The sequence below is a fragment of the Mobula birostris genome, chromosome 3, assembly GCF_030028105.1.
Source record: "Mobula birostris isolate sMobBir1 chromosome 3, sMobBir1.hap1, whole genome shotgun sequence".
Classification (NCBI taxonomy): domain Eukaryota; kingdom Metazoa; phylum Chordata; class Chondrichthyes; order Myliobatiformes; family Myliobatidae; genus Mobula; species Mobula birostris.
In genome coordinates, this window is record NC_092372.1 from 40,395,535 (window position 1) to 40,420,070 (window position 24,536).

The window sequence follows — 24,536 nt, forward strand, 5'->3', positions numbered from 1 at the left end:
CGGTGGCCAACAGCAGGCAAAGCCAGGGATTTTGAGGCCTTCTCTCCAGAAGATTCTGGATCACACAGTAAAAACAGCAGCGAACCTGCATTTCAGAAATTTCTCCAGATGTTCCTCTATGCTTTCACGTCTGTCTCCATCAAATCACAATTGTCCACGGCCCCTATTTAACGGATATGATATCATTTTCACTGGAGGGCTGCGCACACGTGGCGCGCTGCACTCTCTCCTCCCGCCTCGGCTTTTTTCTTAAAGATGTGCTGGGTGTGTTCTGGCTACCACTGTACCACTGCATTCTTCGCGGCTCGGAGGTTTGGGACCACTGTTATAATTTACTTATCACTACATTCATGCGAGGAAAATACGCGCTGTGTGTTTAATATTAAATTTGTTAGATAAACCCCTTTAGAAACGAAATTGAGTGTATTAGCCACTTACAAGTGACTTATAGTTGACTTTTCACCTATATTCCAGGGCTGTTTAACACCCACCACCCCCCCTCCCCCGCCGCCGGGGTCGGCCGGTCCGCAAGAATATTGCCAATATTAAACCGGTCCGCGGTGCAAAAAACATTGGAGACCCCTGATTTAAACTAGCTGGCTAGCTGCCAAGAAGCTACGCTATTGATGTCCTACGTGATGAGGCCAAACTCCCTGTAGACTTGCTTAAAGTTGTAATAGAATAAACATGATAATATAAGTACATATTTTAATGTCACGTTTGCTGCATATACCCAACTTTGTTTACAGATTAGACAAAATCTCTAAACAAAGTATTACATACACCCTTGGAGGTCGACGGATGGGGGAGGGGGGTGGGGAGCATATGGGGTTGCAGGGGGCAGGGGTGCTACCGCCCTGAAATGAGTTTTTGCAGGGTGGGACGTCTGCAATAGTTTCAATGGAATCCACCTTCATTCTTCTAAGCTCCAGCAAGTACAGGTCCAGAGCCACCAATCGCTCCTCATACATTAACCCTTTCATTCCCAAAACTTCCATTTGTCCAAGATGCTTACAATGACCGTACCTTTCAGGCATGGATGTTTACTGGCCACCTTCTGCAAGTGCACCTGAAATGAATAATGAAGGGGTATGAAGAGTTGGGCTAAGCAGTTAGAAAAGGAAGGAAAAGCAAGAGGAGAGTTAGAATGACCCTCGTTAAGAGTCATATCCACTAAAGGTTTTCAGGGACAAGTTCACTTGCATGTATTTAAGTGATATGGTGCATCACACTGACTACTCATGTTAGAAGAACTAGATTTATTTCCATGCTCAACTCAGTCACAAAGCATGGCTAAAACTTTATAGCTCACAGCTATGAAGTTTACAAGGGCCATTCATTTCTATGGATGTGGCTTGGTCTAATCTGAAGTTACAAAATATATTGCATTTTGCCTCACATTGTCACATAAAGTATTTGTTATTATTGTTATTAGGAAGGTTAATGTTTTTTCTTTATTATGAAAGAGTTGAAACAGATCATTCTGCTTGCCAGCAAGATGGAGGTCACCAAGTAGATAGCCTTGCAAAGACTGTGGCCTTGCCACTGAGCTAGCTGCCAGAGACTGTTCATGTTAATATGTTTGTACTAAATCTGAACTTAGAGATACATTGAACCAGAGGATCCTCCATTCCTTCGATGCCCATTTGGTCTATAAAGTACATCATTCAGGTAGTGTCACGCATGATGGCAGGAGTGATGATGTCTTCATTCTGTGGCAGCCAACTCTGACGTATGTGTTTGAGCCCAATCCATGTCTGATGGACACAAACAAATAACTGAGTCCGAGTAGTACTTTCATCTTGATGCACCTCTTTTCTTACCATTTCTTCCCTGGCTGCTCTTCTGAAATGAGAAAGCCATAGGACCATGGCCTTGCTGGAGATGGCAAGTGTGAGACCAAGAGAGGCAAGTTTGTATCATTGGCAGTTTGTGCATTAGAAGAGATTGGAATATGAGATGGGAAATGGTATGTAAGGCAGATGGGAAACTATGTGATATCAGAATTATCAGTCCCAATATAATTTTGCTGGGCACTCTTTTTTTTCGAGGGATGCAAGAAGTTACAGCCACCCCAGTCCAAGTTTGTTGCTAGCACAGATTATGCCCTTCAAATCCATTAGTGAGTGATGCGTAATGTGCTTGGATAATGTACCTTCCATGCCTCAATAGCTGGCAGTGGATATGCAGTTCAGGGTCGCGGTCGATGTCTGAATCTGCAGGTATGATGGTGCACGTGGATATTAGTTCTCCATGCTGATTACTAAAGATGGTTGGTAGGAGAATGATGTGCTAGTCATGCATTGTGCAATATTTGGGACTTCTGGTGTAGTGGATGTAAGTGGAGATTTGCTGATATGTTCATTATTTTGAGCACACATCACTAAATCATTTGTAGCACTATTCCCAGAACTTTAGGGCTTGAAAAAATGCCAAAAATTGTCAAAGCCTATTGAGTCAGATGTCTTCTGAAGGTCAGAATGAACACATGAGATAAACCTATGTGTCTTTAACTCTACCTATCACGGACGCAGCTGTACAAGACACTACTGGTGGTTTAAGAGACTAAGTTCCATCATTGCATCAAAGGCCCTCTCCACCATATGGTATACTACCACAAAGCTCTGGGAAATAGATCCTGAATATACTGTAAATGGTAGCTGAAAACTGTGCTGACAAACGGTGAGTTGCTGAAGGTCATCCAGAACTGGTAGTTATCTTCCACCAGAATTGGAAACTCTATGGTTGACTAGACCCCTCATTCTCCTATCAATATTATGGTAATATCACAACATCATAGTGTTTCTTTCTTTACATTTAGGCTTCTGATTGGTTCTCCTTGGGAAGGACAGCCCAAACATAGAACTGGTGATATCTACAAATGCCCAACGTTCAAGACCAGCCATCCAGAATGTGTGAAACTAAACTTGACTGGTAAAATTAAAATATATTTTCTGGCATGAAAATTATGGAGCAAGAATAAAATAAATGTGTTAACTTTCATCAGACTATTGTATCATCTCACAAAAGAGTGTAATGCGTAAGTAAGAGAAAAGAAAACCAGGTGATTTAAACTGTTCAATTTATGCTAGAAATCACCACTGGTAAAGGAGTTTAAACCAGTTACTTGTGCCTCCTTCAATGTAAAGTTAAAATTAGAGGCATTCTCTGACAACGTTGCTAAACTCCTGGTTATTAAGGGCTAATCTAGGAGAAATATGAAGGGATTTGAAACGTGTATATGTTTTATTCCAGCTTCAGCTTCTTTTCAGAATGCACACATGCACATGTACACTCTTAATAAGATATCTCAGGCACTGATACTATAGATAGAACATAGAATAGTACAGCACAGTACAGGCCCTTTGGCCCACAATGTTGTGCCGACCCTCAAACCCTGCCTCCCATCATATAACCCAGCCCCCACCTTAAATTCCTCCATATACCTGTATAGTAGTCTCTTAAACTTAACTAGTGTATCTGCTTCCACCACTGACTCAGGCAGTGCATTCCACGCACCAACCACTCTCTGAGTAAAAAACCTCCCTCTAATATCCCCCTTGAACTTCCTACCCCTTACCTTAAAGCCATGTCCTCTTGTATTGAGCAGTGGTGCCCTGGGGAAGAGACGCTGGCTATCCACTCTATCTATTCCTCTTAATATCTTGTACACCTCTATCATGTCTCCTCTCATCCTCCTTCTCTCCAAAGAGTAAAGCCCTAGCTCCCTTAATCTCTGATCATAATCCATACTCTCTAAACCAGGCAGCATCCTGGTAAATCTCCTCTGTACCCTTTCCAATGCTTCCACATCCTTCCTATAGTGAGGCGACCAGAACTGGACACAGTACTCCAAGTGTGGCCTAACCAGAGTTTTATAGAGCTGCATCATTACCTCGCGACTCTTAAACTCTATCCCTCGACTTATGAAAGCTAACACCACATAAGCTTTCTTAACTACCCTATCTACCTGTGAGGCAACTTTCAGGGATCTGTGAACATGTGCCCCCAGATCCCTCTGCTCCGCCACACTACCAAGTATCCTGCCATTTACTTTGTACTCTGCCTTGGAGTTTGTCCTTCCAAAGTGTACCACCTCACACTTCTCTGGGTTGAACTCCATCTGCCACTTCTCAGCCCACTTCTGCAACCTACCAATGTCTCTCTGCAATCTTCGACAATCCTCTACACTACCTACAACACCACCAACCTTTGTGTCGTCTGCAAACTTGCCAACCCACCCTTCTACCCCCACATCCAGGTCATTAATAAAAATCACGAAAAGTAGAGGTCCCAGAACCGATCCTTGTGGGACACCACAGGTCACAACCCTCCAATCCGAATGCACTCCCTCCACCACAACCCTCAGCCTTCTGCAGGCAAGCCAATTCTGAATCCCCCTGGCCAAACTTCCCTGGATCCCATGCCTTCTGACTTTCTGAATAAGCCTACCGTGTGGAACCTTGTCAAATGCCTTACTAAAATCCATATAGATCACATCCACTGCACTACTCTCATCTATATGCCTGGTCACCTCCTCAAAGAACTCTATCAGGCTTGTTAGACATGATCTGCCCTTCACAAAGCCATGCTGACTGTCCCTGATCAGACCATAATTCTCTAAATGCCCATAGATCCTATCTCTAAGAATCTTTTCCAACAGCTTTCCCACCACAGACGTAAGGCTCACTGGTCTATAATTACCCGGACTATCCCTACTACCTTTTTTGAACAAGGGGACAACATTCGCCTCCCTCCAATCCTCTGGTACCATTCCCGTGGACAACGAGGACATAAAGATCCTAGCCAGAGGCTCAGCAATCTCTTCCCTCACCTCACGAAGCAGCCTGGGGAATATTCTGTCCGGCCCCAGGGACTTATCCGTCCTAATGTATTTTAACAAATCCAATACCTCCTCTCTCTTAATATCAACATGCTCCAGAACATCACCCTCACTCATATTGTCCTCACTGTCCACACCAATATTATAGGGTATAAGGCAAAAGAGATTAAATGACAACTGAAAATGCTGCAAACACTCAGCAGATTAGGCAAGAACTGAGGGAAGAAAGACACAGTTAACCTTCAGATCCAGACCCAAACTTTAATTCATTTTCTCTTTCCACCAATGCTATCTGCCTTAGTAGGTGATTCCAATATTTTCTGTTTTTATTTGCTACCAATTTCCAGCATCTGCCATGTTTTTTTTACATTATATAATATAAGAGAGTCTTCACTGGACTGGGAGCTCACTAACCGATTTGTAAGGATTATGTAAACAGGTTTTCTGGGTGGCTTCTGTACTAGCATTCTAATATCAAGTATGGTCTTGGATCACCTGTGACAAATGGAAAATCCATAGTGTCCATTCCCAAGACAGATTCAACCAAATATTGGAACCGGTGCCATTTCCATGATTAGCTACTTCTAACCAAATACTGACAGAGATCTTCAGACCTGTGGACGATTGACACCAAGCCTTGAAGTGTTTTGAATCTTGCGGGATACAATTAGGCTCCATTTCCTGCTTATCTGTAAGCTGTCATTTCCAGTAATCAGCACTGGTACTGGGTCTAGCATCTCCATCCTGCTCCACTGTCTCTCTAGATGACAACTTCTAAAACTGTTCCATGTTCCCTTGCTCACATTAGTGCCAGGAGACTGGACCAAACAAACCAGGCTCTTCGGGGATGAGTTGTCTTCAGGACAAGATGACAGAAAATAAGGGTTTGGTGATTTGATGCTTCTTTCTTGTTACAGAATACTTAACAGTACCTAATATCACTGAAGTGAAGGAAAACATGACACTAGGACTGTCACTGGCAGCAAATCCTAATGGAGGCTTTCTGGTAAGAGTCCTAAATCCTAAAACTTTAATTGTGTTGTGTACATAGAGATCATATATCATACTTTCTATGATTTCTCAATGCACCATAGAAAGCGTCCTATCTGGATTGGACTTTTTCCCTCCATATCCTTACACCTCTATATCTTTGTAATCAAGTCTTCTCCAATTCTGGATTCTTGACTATATTCAGACCTTCAAATGCAAAGCCCTTCTCTCTGGAGGTCACTTCATGTATCTCAGATTACCCCCTAAAGGCATGCCATGAGCAAATTTTTGGTCATTTGTTTCAATATCTGTGTGATTTAACCATGAATTTGGCTTATAAACTCCTTTGAAGCAATTCTACATTTTACATGTTGTCACACTAAAGATGCCTTAGGAGTGGTGCAGGCTTTGGTTATTGTCTGGCCTGTTAACAAAGATCCTGAAGCATGATGAAAATACAGTGATGGCAAGAGGCAGCTGACAGGACTGTATTCTGTAAACATCCATGATAATATTGCAGAACTTTTGCAGTGAGTTCAAGTTTACTTGGTTGTTTCTATAAAAGCCTACAATTCAAGCAACGCATCACTAAAAAATCTCATGAAGCGAAATAAATAGCAGCAAAGTTTCCTCTACTGTTTTGCCATGCAGCCTCTCCTTCAAGCATCATTTAGGGCTCCTCTCTACATCAACGATGTTGAAGTTGAGAGGGTTACGAGGTTCAAGTTCGTAGGAGTGAGCATCACCAATAGCCAGTCCTGGTCCAACTACATGGATGCAATGGTCAGGAAGGCTCACCAAGGTCCCTATTTCCTCAAGAGGCTAAAGAAATTTGGTCTGGCCCCATTGACCCTCACCAAATTTTCTCAATGCACCATAGAAAGCAACCTGTCTGGATATCTCCATGCTTCCTTAAACAGTAGATGTTGTCTAGATTCTTTCTTTGGGGTGACCACAATGAATAGCTATTTTCCTTGTCTGTGTAACTATCAGTAGAAGAGAAGGAGAAAGGGAAAAACAATAGAAGAGGGAGATGATTAGTGTTTTACAAACGTTTTAAAGTATGCTTATTCCATACTCTTTATTTCAGGCATGTGGACCACTTTATGCCTACAAGTGTGGAGGCCTGTACTATACAGTTGGTGCCTGTTCGAATGTAAGCTCCACTTTTCAAGTTGTAAACACCATAGCTCCTACAGTAAAAGGTATGCAGCAAAGCATTACAGTTGTACATGGTTTCACAAGTAATCAAGTTTAAACAGAGTTAACGTTAAAATGAGCATATATGGAAGATTCTTTAAACAGTATTGCTATTTAGGGAAAAAGCAGTACGAAGGTTTGGAAACAAAGCAAAGCCCCAGACTTATTGATAATTTTCATTAAACATTGCCAGAATGGGTCTTGTTAAAAATTAGTTCTGATGTGAAAAAAGCACTTTTCTTAGAAGAAAGGTTGATTTCAGAAAATGCTGGAAGTTCCCAAGAGAAAATGTTGTGGCAATAAAAATATTTATATAGCCATTTGAGTGTGTTAAAAGATGTTAGCCTTTTGACTTTTCAAACTGGAGGATGATGACCAAACTAGTAAAAGCAGAGATTTCAAGTTATGCTTAGCAATATTAGTCCTCGAGTTTTATATTTTACTTATTAAGATAGTGTTCACTTTCACATGCCGTGAACAGCCCTATAGGATTGAGGATGATTTGTTTCCATACAGTTTTATCGGTTCTGTGGTGGCTAATAAGGCCAATATCACTTATTTATAAAACAGAGACCATTACCATTACCAGATGGGGCAGGAGCCTTGACAGGATGGGCAGGTGGCTAGTTGATGGGCAGTGCTCTCCTTCTGCATTTACAAAGGGCTTATGTATCCTCCTCTTGCAAGGACTTGCAAGGTCACTTGATTACCTCTCATATTGCAGAAACATGGTTGCTATGAACTGCACCTAAAGTAGATGGGTAGCAGAAAACTCAGGGGTTATTGATAGGAATGGAATGACTAATAGGTTAAACGAAAATTGACGAGGGAACAGGATGAATAGGAATGTCTAAGTCAAAATGAAATCAATGGGTCAAATGACTTCCTTCAGTCTTGTGAAGACAAATTGGACAATAAGATACAGGAACAGAATTGGGTCATTCAGCCCATTGTCTGCTTCACCATTCAATCATCCGTGCTTTATTGAACCTCACAACACCATTCCCCTGCCTTTTCCCCATAACCTTTCATGTCCTTACTAATCAAGAACCTATCAACTTCAGCTTTAAATACACCCATTGACCTGACCTCCACACCTGTCTATGACAATGAATTCTACAGATTCACCTTTCTTTCTATGTGCTGTGTCCTATGACCTGGACAATCATGGTCTTTATATGTCCATGATTGCTCTTGGCTTGTTATTGCCTTCTTCCGGATAGTGTCTTTACAAGCTGGGTGACCCCAGCCTTTATTATTACTCTTCAGAGACTGTCTGCCTGGCGTCAGGACTTGTAAAATGCACCAGCTGTTCATACGACCATCCACCACCTGCTCCCATGGCTTCACATGACCCTGATTGGGGGGCTAAGCAGGTGCTACACCTTTCCCAAGGGTAACCTGTAGGCTAGCGGAGGGAAATAACACCTAACCCCTCCTTTGATAGAGGCGTATCTCGGCCTCGCTACCCAACAAATTCACTACTATCTTACTAAAGAAATTCCTCCTCCTCATCTCAGTTCCAAAGACCTATCATTGTATTCAGAGGCTGTGCCCTCTGGCCCGAAACTCTCCCACAACTGGAAACATCCTCTCAATTCCTACCGTATCTAGGCAAGGGCCAGTGTTGGGACTGCATCTTTTCAATTTATATATTAGTGATCTGGATGAAGGAACTGATGGAATTGTAGCGCAAGTTTGCGGGTGATACCAGGATAAGTGGAGGGACAGGTAGTATTGAGGAGGCAAAGAGTATGCTAATGGACTTGGACATGTTTGGAGAGTGGGTAAGGAAGTAGCAGATGGAATACAGAATAGCAAAGTGTGAGCTTGTGCACTTTGGTAGAAAGAGTAAGGGTGTGGAGTATTTTTTTAAATGAGAAGAGAATTCAGAAGGCGGAAGGGACATGAGTGTGTTACAAGAATTACCCCTCATAATAATGACCAGCGAGGTACAGAGAGATCTGTAATTACCTTTAAGTACTTATACTGTCTCATAGGAACATAGAAACATAGAAAATAGGTGCAGGAGTAGGCCATTCGGCCCTTTGAGCCTGCACCGCCATTCAGTATGATCATGGCTGATCATCCAACTCAGAACCCTGTACCAGCCTTCCCTCCATACCCCCTGATCCCTTTAGCCACAAGGGCCAATGGAAGAAGACAGGAACTTACACAACCAATAGCTGTGTGCTCACCAACTGAGATTTCCTAACCTCCTATGAACAGTCAAAGAACAGTAAAGATATTACCAGTTAAAAAGGAGCTTCTGCTGCTGGCTACGTGTTCCTCATAGCCCCGCTTCAAATCTCCATGTGTCCGTGGCGCAGCTCATATCCATGATTGTTGTTCTCATACAGAGTTACCACTGACAGCAGATGAGGTGTCTGCTTTTATTTCCATTTCTTACCAATTCAAATATTGCATTCCAGTATCATTTTTTGTAGGTCATGTGTCTGACCCTGAGCACCCTTTCATGGGCTCTGCTCCAGGCCAGCATCCACTTATTGCTCTCTTCCCAGCAAGTGACAGTCGGTAACTTATAGCTCTTTATTCTCAGTCAGCTTGAATCACACAGTCCAAACACAGACCAACATTCACAAACCTGCATGTTATATCCAACTAAAGAACACCTCACAAATAATTTCTTATTTGGAAGTGATCCCTAGTTCAGCAGATTACTTGAGGCATTATTGCGTCTTCTTTAAAAAAACTGACCAAGCCAACAACTAACACACAAAATGGATGATGTAAAACAGTTCCACAAAATGGCGGCTTCTATCTCCAAGCACATGGCAGGAACAGAGACAATTGGTCCATCTGCTTCCACTGTCCTTGAGTCATTCAAATTCACTGATTTGCAGACTGTAGTTCTTTCTGGCCAACAGGTGTATGTTCCCTTGACTTCCCCTTTCTGTTCTTACTGACATTAAGTCCAAGGTTGTTGCAACACCACTCAACATTTGAAGTATTGTGAGTGTCTAGAGAATGTCTGGAGCATATTCACAAAAATGATCTGAGGCTTAACATATGAGGAGTATTTGAAGGCTCTGGGCAAATGGAGGTCATCAGGAGGAATGGGAATCTCATTGAAACCTTCCAAATGGTGAAAGATCCAGATATAATGGATGTGGAGAGGATTGTCCCATTAATAGGAGAGTCAAGAATCTAGTCCCTTTAACACTGAGCTGAGGAGTCAGCCAGAGGCTGGTAAATCTGTGGAATTCATTGCCATAGTGGGCTGTTGGATGTATTTTCAGGCAGAGATTGAGAAGTTCTGAATTGAGAAGTGAATTAGGAGTTACTAGAAGGTAGAAGAATTAGGTTGAAAAAGATAATCAGCCATGACTGAATGGCAGAGCAGGCTGAATGAGCTGAATGGCCCAATTTTACTCCCTGTGTTATTTCCTTCCCATTTCTGATGAATAATTCTCAGCCTAAAACTTTGGCTTATTTTCTCTTCTCACATGTGTGATCTGACCTGCTGATTGTTTTGAAAATAAAGTATCCACTTGTTCAGCATCCATTCATCCAGTGTCACTGCGGCATGCACCATCTAAGGAAGGATTACAGTGACCTGCCTAGTTTCCCCAAACCTGTGACAAGGTCAATGTGTATGGAAACATCTTCACCCATATTTTTGTTCCCAAGTTGATAATAGTCTGATTCTGATTTGCACATACCCTCAGTGGCCACTTTATCAGGTACCACCCATACCTAATAAAATAGCCACTGAGTTTATGTTTGTCACCTTCTGCTTCTGTAGCCCACCCACTTCAAAGTTCAATGCACTGTGCATTCAGAGATGCCCTTCTGCACACCACTGTTGTGATACATGTTTATTTGAGTTACTGCCTGCTTCCCAGCAGCTTGAGCCGGTCTGGTTATTTTCCTCTAGCCTCTCTCATTAACATGGTGTTTTCACCCACAGAACTACTGCTCACTGGTTATTTTTTGTTTTTCACATAGAAACATAGAAACATAGAAAATAGGTGCAGGAGTAGGCCATTCGGCCCTTCGAGCCTGCACCGCCATTTATTATGATCATGGCTGATCATCCAACTCAGAACCCCGCCCCAGCCTTCCCTCCATACCCCCTGACCCCCGTAGCCACAAGGGCCATATCTAACTCCCTCTTAAATATAGCCAATGAACTGGCCTCAACTGTTTCCTGTGGCAGAGAATTCCACAGATTCACCACTCTCTGTGTGAAGAAGTTTTTCCTAATCACGGTCCTAAAAGGCTTCCCCTCTATCCTCAAACCGTGGCCCCTCGTTCTGGACTTCCCCAACATCGGGAACAATCTTCCTGCATCTAGCCTGTCCAATCCCTTTAGGATCTTATACGTTTCAATCAGATCCCCCCTCAATCTTCTAAATTCCAACGAGTACAAGCCCAGTTCATCCAGTCTTTCTTCATATGAAAGTCCTGCCATCCCAGGAATCAATCTGGTGAACCTCCTTTGTACTCCCTCTATGGCAAGGATGTCTTTCCTCAGATTAGGGGACCAAAACTGCACACAATACTCCAGGTGTGGTCTCACCAAGGCCTTGTACAACTGCAGTAGTACCTCCCTGCTCCTGTACTCGAATCCTCTCGCTATAAATGCCAGCATACCATTCGCCTTTTTCACCGCCTGCTGTACCTGCATGCCCACTTTCAATGACTGGTGTATAATGACACCCAGGTCACGTTGCGCCTCCCCTTTTCCTAATCGGCCACCATTCAGATAATAATCTGTTTTCCTATTTTTGCCACCAAAGTGGATAACTTCACATTTATCCACATTAAATTGCATCTGCCATGAATTTGCCCACTCACCCAACCTATCCAAGTCACCCTGCATCCTCTTAGCATCCTCCTCACAGCTAACACTGCCCCCCAACTTCGTGTCATCCGCAAAATTGGAGATGCTGCATTTAATTCCCTCATCCAAGTCATTAATATATATTGTAAACAACTGGGGTCCCAGCACTGAGCCTTGCAGTACCCCACTAGTCACCGCCTGCCATTCTGAAAAGGTCCCGTTTATTCCCACTCTTTGCTTCCTGTCTGCTAACCAACTCTCCACCCACACCAATACCTTACCCCCAATACCGTGTGCTTTAAGTTTGCACACTAATCTCCTGTGTGGGACCTTGTCAAAAGCCTTCTGAAAATCCAAATATACCTCATCCACAGGTTCTCCCCTATCCACTCTACTAGTTACATCCTCAAAAAATTCTATGAGATTCGTCAGACATGATTTTCCTTTCACAAATCCATGCTGACTTTGTCCGATCATTTCATCGCTTTCCAAATGTGCTGTTATCACATCCTTGATAACTGACTCCAGCAGTTTCCCCACCACCGACGTTAGGCTAACTGGTCTATAATTCCCCGGTTTCTCTCTCCCTCCTTTTTTAAAAAGTGGAGTTACATTAGCCACCCTCCAATCCTCAGGAACTAGTCCAGAATCTAAAGAGTTTTGAAAAATTATCACTAATGCATCCACTATTTCTTGGGCTACTTACTTAAGCACTCTGGGATGCAGACCATCTGGCCCTGGGGATTTATCTGCCTTCAATCCCTTCAATTTTCCTAACACCACTTCCCTACTAACATGTATTTCGCTCAGTTCCTCCATCTCACTGGACCCTCTGTCCGCTACTATTTCTGGAAGATTATTCATGTCCTCCTTAGTGAAGACAGAACCAAAGTAATTATTCAATTGGTCTGCCATGTCCTTGCTCCCCATAATCAATTCACCTGTTTCTGTCTGCAGGGGACCTACATTTGTCTTTACCAGTCTTTTCCTTTTTACATATCTATAAAAGCTTTTACAGTCCGTTTTTATGTTCCCTGCCAGTTTTCTCTCATAATCTTTTTTCCCCTTCCTAATTAAACCCTTTGTCCTCCTCTGCTGAACTCTGAATTTCTCCCAGTCCTCAGGTGAGCCACTTTCTCTGGGTAATTTGTATGCTTCTTCTTTGGAATTGATACTATCCCTAATTTCTCTTGTCAGCCACGGGTGCACTACCTTCCTTGATTTATTCTTTTGCCAAACTGGGAGGAACAATTGTTGTAGTTCATCCATGCAACCTTTAAATGCTTGCCATTGCATATCCACCGTCAATCCTTTAAGTGTCATTTGCCAGTCTATCTTAGCTAATTCAAGTCTCATACCTTCAAAGTTACCCCTCTTTAAGTTCAGAACCTTTGTTTCTGAATTAACTATGTCACTCTCCATCTTAATGAAGAATTCCACCATATTATGGTCACTCTTACCTAAGGGGCCTCTCACGACAAGATTGCTAATTAACCCTTCCTCATTGCTCAAAACCCAGTCCAGAATAGCCTGCTCTCTAGTTGGTTCCTCGACATGTTGGTTCAAAAAATCATCCCGCATACATTCTAAGAAATCCTCTTCCTCAGCACCTTTACCAATTTGGTTCACCCAATCTACATGCAGATTGAAGTCACCCATTATAACTGCTGTTCCTTTATCGCGCACATTTCTAATTTCCTGTTTAATACCATCTCCGACCTCACTACTACTGTTAGGTACACAACTCCCACCAGCGTCTTCTGCCCCTTAGTGTTACACAGCTCTACCCATATCGATTCCACATCTTCCCGGCTTATGTCCTTCCTTTCTATTGCGTTAATCTCTTCTTTAACCAGCAACGCCATCCCACCTCCCCTTCCTTCATGTCTATCCCTCCTGAATATTGAATATCCCTGAACGTTGAGCTCCCATCCCTGGTCACCCTGGAGCCATGTCTCTTGATCCCAACTATATCATAATTATTAATAAGAATCTGCACTTTCAATTCATCCACCTTGTTACGAATGCTCCTTGCATTGACACACAAAGCCTTCAGGCGCTCTTTTACAACTCTCTTAGCCCTTATACAATTATGCTGAAAAGTGGCCCTTTTTAATGCTTGCCCTGGATTTGTCGGCCTGCCACTTTTACTTTTCTCCATAGTACTTTTTGCTTCTACCCTCACCTTACACCCCTCTGTCTCTCTGCACTGGTTCCCATCCCCCTGTTGTGAACTAACCTCCTCACGCCTAGCCTCTTTAATTTGATTCCCACCCCCCAACCATTCACACCACTTTCAGTACACTCTAGCAACTATTTTTGTTGAAAATCCCTGGAGATCAGCACTGTTGTGTTCTTTATACGTACCGTAGGTTACTAAGAACAAACCATATTCTGGAAGAATAAGAACTAGAACTTTTCTTTACCACAGCAAACTGCAACCACGTTTTCACCATACAAGTTTCTCGATCATCCTCTCATTTCTGCGCATGCTCCAAACTCTGTCCAATCACGTTCTTACATGTGACACATGATATCACCACATCTTCCTTTCCTTAAAAAGTAAAACAATTAGCAACATTGATCAGGGCAAATACATAATTTAACATGTCTCTATGAGTCTCTGTAGAGGTTTATGAACACGAGTAGACACAGTTCTTGTGTTTCGTTGTTATTTCCAGGTTTTGTCTGGTCTGCATCAGTTAACTGAAACTCTGAAGTTGGCTCTTTCTTAAGGTCTTTGAGAAGAAATTACAATTCATTCATTAACTGTGTAATCTTTTTTTTTTATGCTGAGACTTCATCATTTCAATAAAACTTCTCAATTCCTTCACTTGTGCTTTCACTTCTTCAATTGGATCCTGATTCTTGTCACTCTTTGGCTTCAGATCCGTATTGTACTGTACCGGCAAGTTTGGCTTCTGTCCATTGTATTCTGACTCTGTATCACTGCCCAGGACTAAGGCATTCTTTGGCACCATCACAAATGAAAGCATGTGCACAATATTTTTGTGTGATACTTTTGCCACACATGCTCCTTTAACTGGAATGTCTGCACCTGAATACCCAGTCACTTTTATATTTTTCGTATGTAACTTTGGTCTTGGCTTTAATGCATTAAACTCAGATTCTGCAAGAACATTTACTTGTGATCCAGTATCAAGTTTGAACAGAATATTGTTTCGGTTCACTTGCAATGGAATAGTCCAGTCATTCTTACTTTGTTTGTTTTCACAAAGCACATCTATATAACACTCCTCACATTAATTTTCAAGCACTGCATTTACGTGTTTTATTTCCTTTCTACTTCTGCAACAGTGTGAAAAATAATTACTCTTAGCACAGTTATTGCACATTTTTGGATATGCTGGACACTTTTTTGGTCGGTGCTGCCACCCACAGCGATCACAAAGTTTTTTCTTTTAGGTGACGTCTAGCTCTCTGTTGGTTTCATTGTCGCTTCATTATTTTTTCTAGTATGTTTGCACTTTACAATGTCTACATTCCTCTCAAAGAAAAGCTCTTTTTTCTGTGACATAACAGTTTCTGAAGCTTTGCAGAGCCTCAATGCTTTTTCCAGGTTGATGTCTTGTTCTTTTAATAGTCTTTCTCTCAGACCATTATCCAAAATGCCATAAACAATTCCGTCTTTAATGAGAGAGTCTGTGAGCTCTTTAAACTCGCATGTTTTACTGTGGTGTCTCAATTCCGTAATGAATTGATCAATCGTTTGACCAGGTCTCTGCTGACATTTGAAAAATTTGTACCTTTCATACGTCACATTGCGCTTTGGTATACAAAATGAGTCAAATTTGTCCATTATCTCTTTTAGATTCAAATTATCTCCATTCTCAAAAGTAAAATGGTTATATACCTCAATTGCGTCATCCCCTATTACATGGAGTAGAATTGCAGCTTTCATTTTTTCCCTTTTGTTATCTATTCCGATCACCAATAAATTAATTTCAAAATGCTGTTTAAATCTTTTCCAGTTTTCAGCTATGTTTCCAGTCAGTTGAAGCATTGATGGAGGTTGCAAAACTTCCATTTTTAAAGCTATTAGCAAACAAAGAAAAAGTTCACACTTTTTTTTTCAATTATCTTCGATTCACTCATTTCCATATTATTCTTCCAGAATGACTTCTGACACCGTTGGTTGCTAAGAACAAACTATATTTTGGAAGAATAAGAACTAGAACTTTTATTTGCAACAGCAAACAGCAACCACATTTTCACCATACAGTTTCTAGATCATTCTGTCATTTCTGCGCATGCTCTGAACTCTGTCCAATCACGTTCTTACACATGACACGTGATATCACCACAAGCACTTTCTGAGATACTCAAACCATCCAGTCTGGCAATCATTCTACAGTTAAAGTCAATTAGATCCCATTTCTTCCTCATTTTGATGTTTGGACTGAACTACTGAACCACTTGACCATGTTGGTAGGCTTTCATGCATTTAGTTGCTGCTATATGATTGGCTGATTAAATATTTGCATTAATGAGAAGGTATGCAAGTATACCTAATAAAGTGGCTACTGAATGTAGTGTGTTAAGGTTTGTTCTCTGTACAAACCCTTTTTATACTGTGTTTCTGATGTAAATGTAACAGTTTTAAACTCCATTCATTCAAAGGAAAATGGAATGGTTACAGCTGCTGATTGGGCTATATATAATACTTATTCTTTCTTGAGAAAAGTTGAGCCATCTTTCTCCAGAATATAGTTCATGAGCTGAAGGGAGTCCTGCATACAACATGTCACTGGCTTGTGGTTTCCATAAACATAATGCTTTCAAGCTGTTGGTTTATCAAATCTTTCTGATGTCGCTGTTGCATCCTTGTAAACTTACATTCCTGTTTTTATTTGAATCTATCATCACAGACACATTTCTCATGTTCTTACAGATAGTGACCAATGAATTATTTATTCTGTATTAAACACTTAAACTAAGAAAAGTATATGTAAACTTTTGGCAACTTACTGCTTTTAATGCATTCAAAGGCTTGATAGCAGTTAAGTTCTCTATTGTACACTTTATAAAGATCCAGTCACACAGTAATTTTATATCTTTTATTAACAGATTCCAGTTGCCTTGCACATCAAGATTAGACTAAATGTTGGCATTGTATCTATTAAAATTATTTCAGTCTTAAATTTAGAGATTTGAAATTTCTATGCACTCTTCCTGTAAAGGTCCTTTGTATGCTCGTGCTAATCTGTTCTATATATTTCTTCAATGCAATAAACTTCAATGAATTTATATCTGTAATTTAAAATACCTGTAAATACCGTAAAGGAGCTTGATATAATTGTCTCAAGTAGAGGAAAAGAGGCCGCTGGAAATGAGCACAAGAGATTCTGCAGATGCTGGAAATCTAGAACATTACACACAAAATCTAGAGGAACTGATCTCGGCCCGAAACTTCAAATCTTTATTCCTTTCCATAGATGTTGCCTGACCTACTGAGTTCTTCCAGCATTTTGTGTGTTAGTTGGAAGTGAGCCCATAGTTCATAGGCAAAGTGACTAATGTTGTAAAATAAGCAGTAAGTGAAGTTCCCCCCACCCCCAACCAGGCTCATTGAGAAACTTGGCTCATTGCTGGCCCTGCAAACAGCTACAGGACTCGATGGTGAGAAGGCCACCCTTCATTAATATGGGTCAGTGTGATTTGGGGTCAAAAAAATGCATCTAGGGTCAGTGTGACTTGGGTTAAAAAAATGCAGGGCAAACTGAAAGTTCTTAAGGTGGATAAGTCACCTGGACCAGATGGACTACAACACAGAGTCCTGAAAGAGGTTGCTGAAGAGATAACGGATGCATTGGTCATGATCTTTCAAAAATCGTGGAATGGGCTGCCGGCGATGGTGGTGGAGACGGATACGATAGGGTCTTTTAAGAGACTCCTGGATAGGTACATGAAGCTTAGAAAAATAGAGGGCTTTGGGTAACCCTAGGTAATTTCTAAAGTAAGTATATGATCAGCACAGCATTGTGGGCCGAAGGGCCTGTATTGTGCTGTAGTTCTTCTATATTTCTATGTTTCTAATCACTTGATTCTGGCATAGTCACGGAGCACTAGAAGATTGCAAATGTCACTCCACTCTTTAAGAAGGGAGGAAGGGAAAAGAAAGGAAATTATAGGCCAGTTAGCCTAACCTCAGTAATTGGGAAAGTGTTGGAGTCTATTAAGGATGTGATTTTGGGGTATTTGGAGACTAATGATAAAAAAAAGTCAAAGTTAGTGTGGTGTCTCTCAAGGGAAATCTTGCCTGACAAATCTGTTAGAGTTCTTTGAGGAAGTAAGAAGCAGAGTGAACAAAAAGGCAGTGGATGTTACAGGAAAGATACTGGCATGGATAGAGGAATGGATGACAGGCAGGAAGCAGCGAGTGGGAATAAAAGGGGCCTTTTCTGATTGGCAGCCAGTAACCAGTGGTGTTCTTCAGGGGACAGTATTGGGACAGCTACTTTTCACTTTGTTTGTCAATGATTTAGATAATGGAATTGTTAGCTTTGTGGCAAAGTTTTCAGATGATACAAAAATAAGTGGAGGGGTAGATGGTGCTGACGAAAGAAAGCATCTGCAGTCAGACTTAGACAAATTGGAAGAATGGACAAAAAAGTGGCATTTAGAATACAGTGTTGGGAAATAGATGAATAATTCATTTTGGTAAAAGGAACAATCTAAATGGAGAGAAAGTTCAAACATCAGAGATGCAGAGGGAGTTAGGAGTTCTCGAGTAAAACTCCCAGAAGGTTATTTTACAGGTTGAAGCTGTGGTAAAGTATGTAAATGAAATGTTGGTGTTTATTTCAAGGGGAATAGAATATAAAAGCAAGGAGATAATGCTGAGCCTTTATAAGACACTAGTCAGGCCTCATTTTGAGTACTGTCAACAGTTTTTGGGCTCCATATCTCAGAAAGGATATGTTGCCATTGGAGAGAGTCCAGAGGAGATTCACGAAATGATTCCGGGAATGAAGGGGTTAACATATGAAGAGCGTTTGGCAGCTTTGGCTCTGTACTCACTGGAAATTAAAAGAATGTGGGGGGATCTCATTGAAAACTACCAAATTTTGAAAGGACTAGATAGGGTGGATGTGGAGAAAATATTTCCTTTGGTGGGAGCATCCAGAACTAGAGAGCACAGCCTCAAATTTGAGGGGTGACATTTTAGATCAGAGGTAAGGAGGAATTTTTTTTAGTCAGAGAGTAGCGAATCTGTGGAATGCTCTGGCACAGACTACAGTGGAGGCCAAGTCCATGGGTATACTTAGTGAGGAAGTTGACCGTTTCCTGCAGTCAGGGCATCAAAGGATATGACGAGAAGGTAGATGTATGGTGTAGAGTGGGATCCGGGATCAGCCATGATGGAATGATGGTGCAAACACAATGGGCTAAATGGCCTAATTCTGCTCCTATGTCTTATGGTCTTATAGGTTCAACCAAACAGGAGTGTTGTGATGTTCTGATTAAAGAAACCTCGATTTGAGCGAATACTGCGTAAACACTGCCTTTACACAATTGTCAGTCAAGAAGAAATAACAAATTGTACACCACATAAAATTATAAAGAAAGCATATTTACAGATTTCAGCTTTATCAAACAGTTAGTAGGAAATAGAAAAGAAAAAAATATGAAACGGCCCATTTCAGTTAACGCAGTCCAAATGTGCACATAAAGTTGGAGCTCACACTGGAGTCCTCTTTAAGTCGTGCACTGGATCCACAGTCTGCATGAAAGCACACACCATATTCCAAGCTTCGTTTGAAATGTATCTCAAACAAATAGGCAGTCTCTCGGAAGTATTGGTCCTTCCTCCTTGGAGCCATTCATCTGCAAGAAGTACTTTGGGCTACAGAGATGGCATCCTCAGCCATCTTTCCTCCTGTCCTCTCCACAGCTCCCACCGAAAAGGACCCCCGAACCACATTACTGTCCTTCAGAAAACTCTCCCCCACAATCCTGATTGGCTAACTTACATTCCTGAGTTAGACAACATGTGTTCTTATCTTAGCCAAAGCCAAAGCATACTTTCCGTAATGGCACACAGTTTTTACAGAAAACTGCTAATAATGAAATTCCTACAGCATAGCGTAAAAATCTTAACCAGGGCATTACATAAGCATAAAAAATTAACTCCAGACAAACAGCAGAAGGTGGAGGGGCAGATATGATCTTGCGGCTCTACCAGTGATCCAGACACAAGGCACGGGCCATTTCATCACCTACAAGTATTGTTCCTGCTTATTCATTGGAGATAGAGACAGCAGAGGCATGGAAGGATGAATTCCTGTATCTTCAGTGTCAAAGTGAGTCGTGATTTATTCTGAGATGGGTGAGGGGAATCATAGAAGTAGGGGCAGAGATATTATTAACATTGCTGACAGTGTGAACTGCATTTTTATTGGGGCAAGTGCAACATTTCTTGGATTCTCAGTGAAATACTAAATCGACATTTCAAGGATTGCTGGTTCAGAATTATGCCACTCTGGCCTATCGGTGTTTCAAAATTATGACAATAACACTGTACTAACAAGACTACAATTTACATATTCTAAAGCCCCAATCATAATTGTAGCTGGTGGGAATCAAACAGCAACAAAGCAGGAAGGAGTGAAAAGTAAAGCAAGGTAATTTTAAGAGTTCATTTGTTCTACTCCTATTAAGGAGACGGAATTAAAATCACTCACAGCTAATCATTAAGATAGTGTCTGCTGAATTATGGTCAACAAGTGTGTGCTGACATCTTCACTTTTTCTATTAGGAATAGTCTACTGTAAGGAACATGGGAAAATAATTTAAACATTATCAGTAACATTGTGTATTTGTGCTAATAAATTGCTGTACATGTATTTAATGGGCAATTGCATGAATCCCGAATTACAAAGATAACAGTAGCCGAGAACATTCTCACTCCTTTCCAAGTAGAATTGTAGTGTTACTTTAAAAGAAAATAAAGAAAATTTTGATTTGGAGTTCAAAACTGTGAAACTGTCATTTCATTGAACCAGAGAACAGTAGGGTAACTAATTGTTGTTACCTTACTTGGATTATAGACCACCCAATAGTCAGAGAGAATTGGAGGAGCAAATCTGTAGAGAGATAGCAGACCGATGTAAGAAACAGAAAGTTGTAATAGTAGGGGATTTTAACTTTCCACATATTGACTGGGACTCCCACACTGTTAAAGGGCTGGATGGCTTGGAGTTTGTCAAATATGTTCTGGAAAATTTTCTAAATCAATATATAGAGGTACCAACGAGAGAGGATGCAACACTTGATCTCCTGTTAGGGAACCAGACAGGTCAGGTGTCAGAAGTATGTGTAGGCGAACATTTTGGGTCCAGTGACCATAATGTCATTAGTTTCAAGTCAATTAGGGATAAAGATAGATCTGGTCCTCGAGATGAGGTTCTAAATTGAAGAAAGGCCAATTTTGTAGAGATGGGAAAGGATCTAGGAAGGGTGGATTGGGATAAGTTGTTTTCTGGCAAGGATGTGTTCAGTAAGTGGAAGGCCTTCAAAGGCAAAATTTTGAGAGTGAAGAGTTTGTATGTTCCTGCCAGGATTAAAGGGAAAGTTAACAGGCACAGGGAACCTTGGTTTTCAAGTGATGTTGGCAATCTGGTTAAGAAACAGAGAGAGGTGTATAGCAGGTATAGGCAACTAGGAACAAATGAGGTACTTTAAGAGTATAGAAAATGTAAGAAAATACTAAAGAAAGAAATCAGGACAGCAAAAAGAAGATATGAGGTTGCTTTGGCAGATAATGTGAAGGTAAGCCTGAAGGGTTTCGACAAGTATATTAAGAGTAAAAGGACAGTAAGGGACAAAATTGGTCTCCTAGAAAGATCAAAGTGGTTGTCTATGTCTGGAGTCTCACGAGATGGGGGAAACCTTAAACAATTTTTTTTTGCATCGGTATTTACGCAGGAAACTGGCGTAGCGTATATGAAAGGAAGGGAAACAAGCAGCAGTGTCATGGAACGTATAGAGATTAAAGAGGAGGAAGTGCTTACTGCCTTACAGCGAATAAAGGTAGATATATCCCCCGGGCCTGACAAGATATTTCCTCGGACATTGAGGGAGACTAGTGTAGAAATTGCAGGGGCTCTGGAAGAAATATTTAAAATGTCCTTAGCCACCAGTGTGGTGCCAGAGGACTGGAGGGTGGCTCATGTTGTTACATTGTTAAAAAAAAAGATATAAAAGTAAACCAGGCAAATACAGACCGGTGAGCCTAACATCAGTAATAGGTAAATTGGTAGCAGGTCCTGCTCTACACATTCCACGACGCTTGCAGAGACCGCCTTCTTGACCATTGGACCTTCCATTGGTCTCGTCCGCTCAATCTGCCAGAGTCTGTCTTCACATGCTGGGATAGACAACTCCCCATCTCACTGAGGGTTTGAGACCCATCGGCTACCCTCACCTGGTTTAGCCAGCTTGTCGAAGCCATTGCCTGGGTTATGGCCGCTGTCGTATATAAACAGCTACAAGGAGCCACAGGTGAGAGCTGAGTGCCAGGTGGGGACCAAAGGTGGACAAACCGCCTTGAAAAGACGCGACATGTTCCCCCACCAAATGTGCTACCCCTCCCTGACACCCCATACACCCCGGCAGAAATACTTTAAATGTCCTTAGCCACGGGTATGGTGCTGGAGAATTGGAGGGTAGCTCATGTTCCGTTGTTTAAAAAAGGTTCCAAAAGTAAACCAGGTAATTACAGGCTGGTTAGCCTGACATCAGTAGTAGGTATATTATTGGAAGGTGTTCTGAGAGATCGCATATACAAGTATTTGGACAGCCAAGGGCTGATTAAGGATAGTCAGCATGGCTTTGTGTGTGGTCGATCATGTTTAACGAATCTTGTAGAGTTTTTTGAGGAGGTTACAAAGAAAGTAGATGAGGGAAAGGCTGTGGATGTTGTCTACATGAACTTTAATAAGGCCTTTGACTAGGTCCCACATGGGAGATTAGTTCAGAAGGCTCAGACACTAGGTATCCATGGAGAGATTGTAAACTGGATTCAAAACTGGCTGTGTGGGAGAAGACAGAGAGTGGTAGTGGATGATTGCTTATCAGAGTGGAGACCTGTGACTAGTGGTGTGCCTCAAGGATCTGTGCTGGGACCATTATTGTTTGTTGTCTATATCAATGATCTAGATGAAAATGTGGAAAATTGGATCAGCAAGTTTTCTGATGACACTAAGATTGGAAGCGTTGTGGACAGTGAGGAAGGCTTTCAAAGCTTGCTGAGTGATCTGGACCAGCTGGAAAAATGGGCTAGAAAATGGCAGATGGCATTTAATGCAGGCAAGTGTGAGGTGTTGCATTTTGGAAGGACAAATCAAGGTAGGACATACACTGTAAATGGTAGGGCACTGAGGAGTGCGGAGGAACAAAGGGATCTGGGAGTTCAGATACGTAATTTCCTGAAAGTGGTGTTACAGGTAGATAGGGTGGTAAGGAAGGCTTTTGGCATCCTGGCATTCATAAATCAAAGTATTGAGTATAGGAGTTGGGATGTTATGGTGAGGTTGTATAAGACATTGGTGGAGCCAAATTTGGAATATTGTGTGCAGTTCTGGTCACCTAACTATAGGAAGGATATCAGTAAGATTGAAAGTGCGTGGAGAAGATTTACTAGGATGGTGCTGGGTCTTCAGGAGTTGAGTTACAGGGAAAGATTGAACAGGTTAGGACTTTATTCCTTGGAGTGTAGAAGAATGAGGGGAGATTTGATAGAGGTTCACAAAATAATGAGGAGTATAGGCAAAATAAATGCGAGTAGGCTCTTTCCACTTAGATTAGGAGAGATAAACACGGGAGGACATAGCTTTAGGGTGAAAGGGGAAAGATTTAGGGGGAACATTAGGGGGAACTTCTTCACTCAGAGAGTGGTGGAAGTGTGGAACGAGCTACCCTCTGACGTGGTAAATGCGGGCTCACTCTTAAGTGTTAAGAACAAATTGAATAAATACATGGATGGGGGAGGCCTGGAGGGTTATGGACTGGGTGTGGGTCAATAGAACTAGCAGAATAAAGTTTCCGCACAGACTAGAAGGGCCAAATGGCCTGCTTTCTGTGCTGTAGTGTTCTATAGTTCTATGGTTCTAATTCATCTGAAATTAAGAGAGCATTTGCAGTATTGTTTGTGTTGTGACTTTGAATCACCGGAGACTAAAGGTAGTAGATATGAAAGGTCTTTATTCACATTAGCAGTCCTAAGAAGAATTTATTCATTCTCCACCACACGCAACTATTCATGATGTTTTACAGTTTTTAAACATGAAAGAACTATCAACAATTAACTACAATTTCAATGGCAAACTACCTACTTGGCCTTAACATTTTAAGCGCAGACACTTAACTTTGTAGATTTACGTATTTACATTGGAAGAACATCCCAACTGGCAAAACACCTATTAATATTCAAATATCAAATACCAGTCACTGGTTCTAAGCACAAAATACCCAAATGTACTGTTTTTGCTGATTTCGAGGCATGGTTCCTTGGAAGTACAAACGTAGTGAAGATTAAATGAGAAAACAGAGATGTCCTGAACTGTCTATTAAGTGACAGCGATATGCCATTAATGTGTTAATTTACAAAATACTGGCATGTGGCCAAGTGGTTAAGGCGTTCATCTAGTGATTTGAAGGTCACTAGTTCGAGCC

The 24,536-nt window shown here is 41.5% G+C and overlaps 1 protein-coding gene across 1 annotated transcript in view; it reads left to right on the forward strand.

The window, feature by feature from the left end:
• itga1 (integrin, alpha 1) overlaps positions 1 to 24,536 on the forward strand; it is a 219,315-nt gene that overhangs the window by 42,105 nt on the left and 152,674 nt on the right. Inside the window, 3 exon segments of the mRNA XM_072252495.1 lie at positions 2,822 to 2,934; positions 5,761 to 5,849; positions 6,924 to 7,038. Coding sequence (XP_072108596.1) covers positions 2,822 to 2,934; positions 5,761 to 5,849; positions 6,924 to 7,038 — 317 coding nt within the window.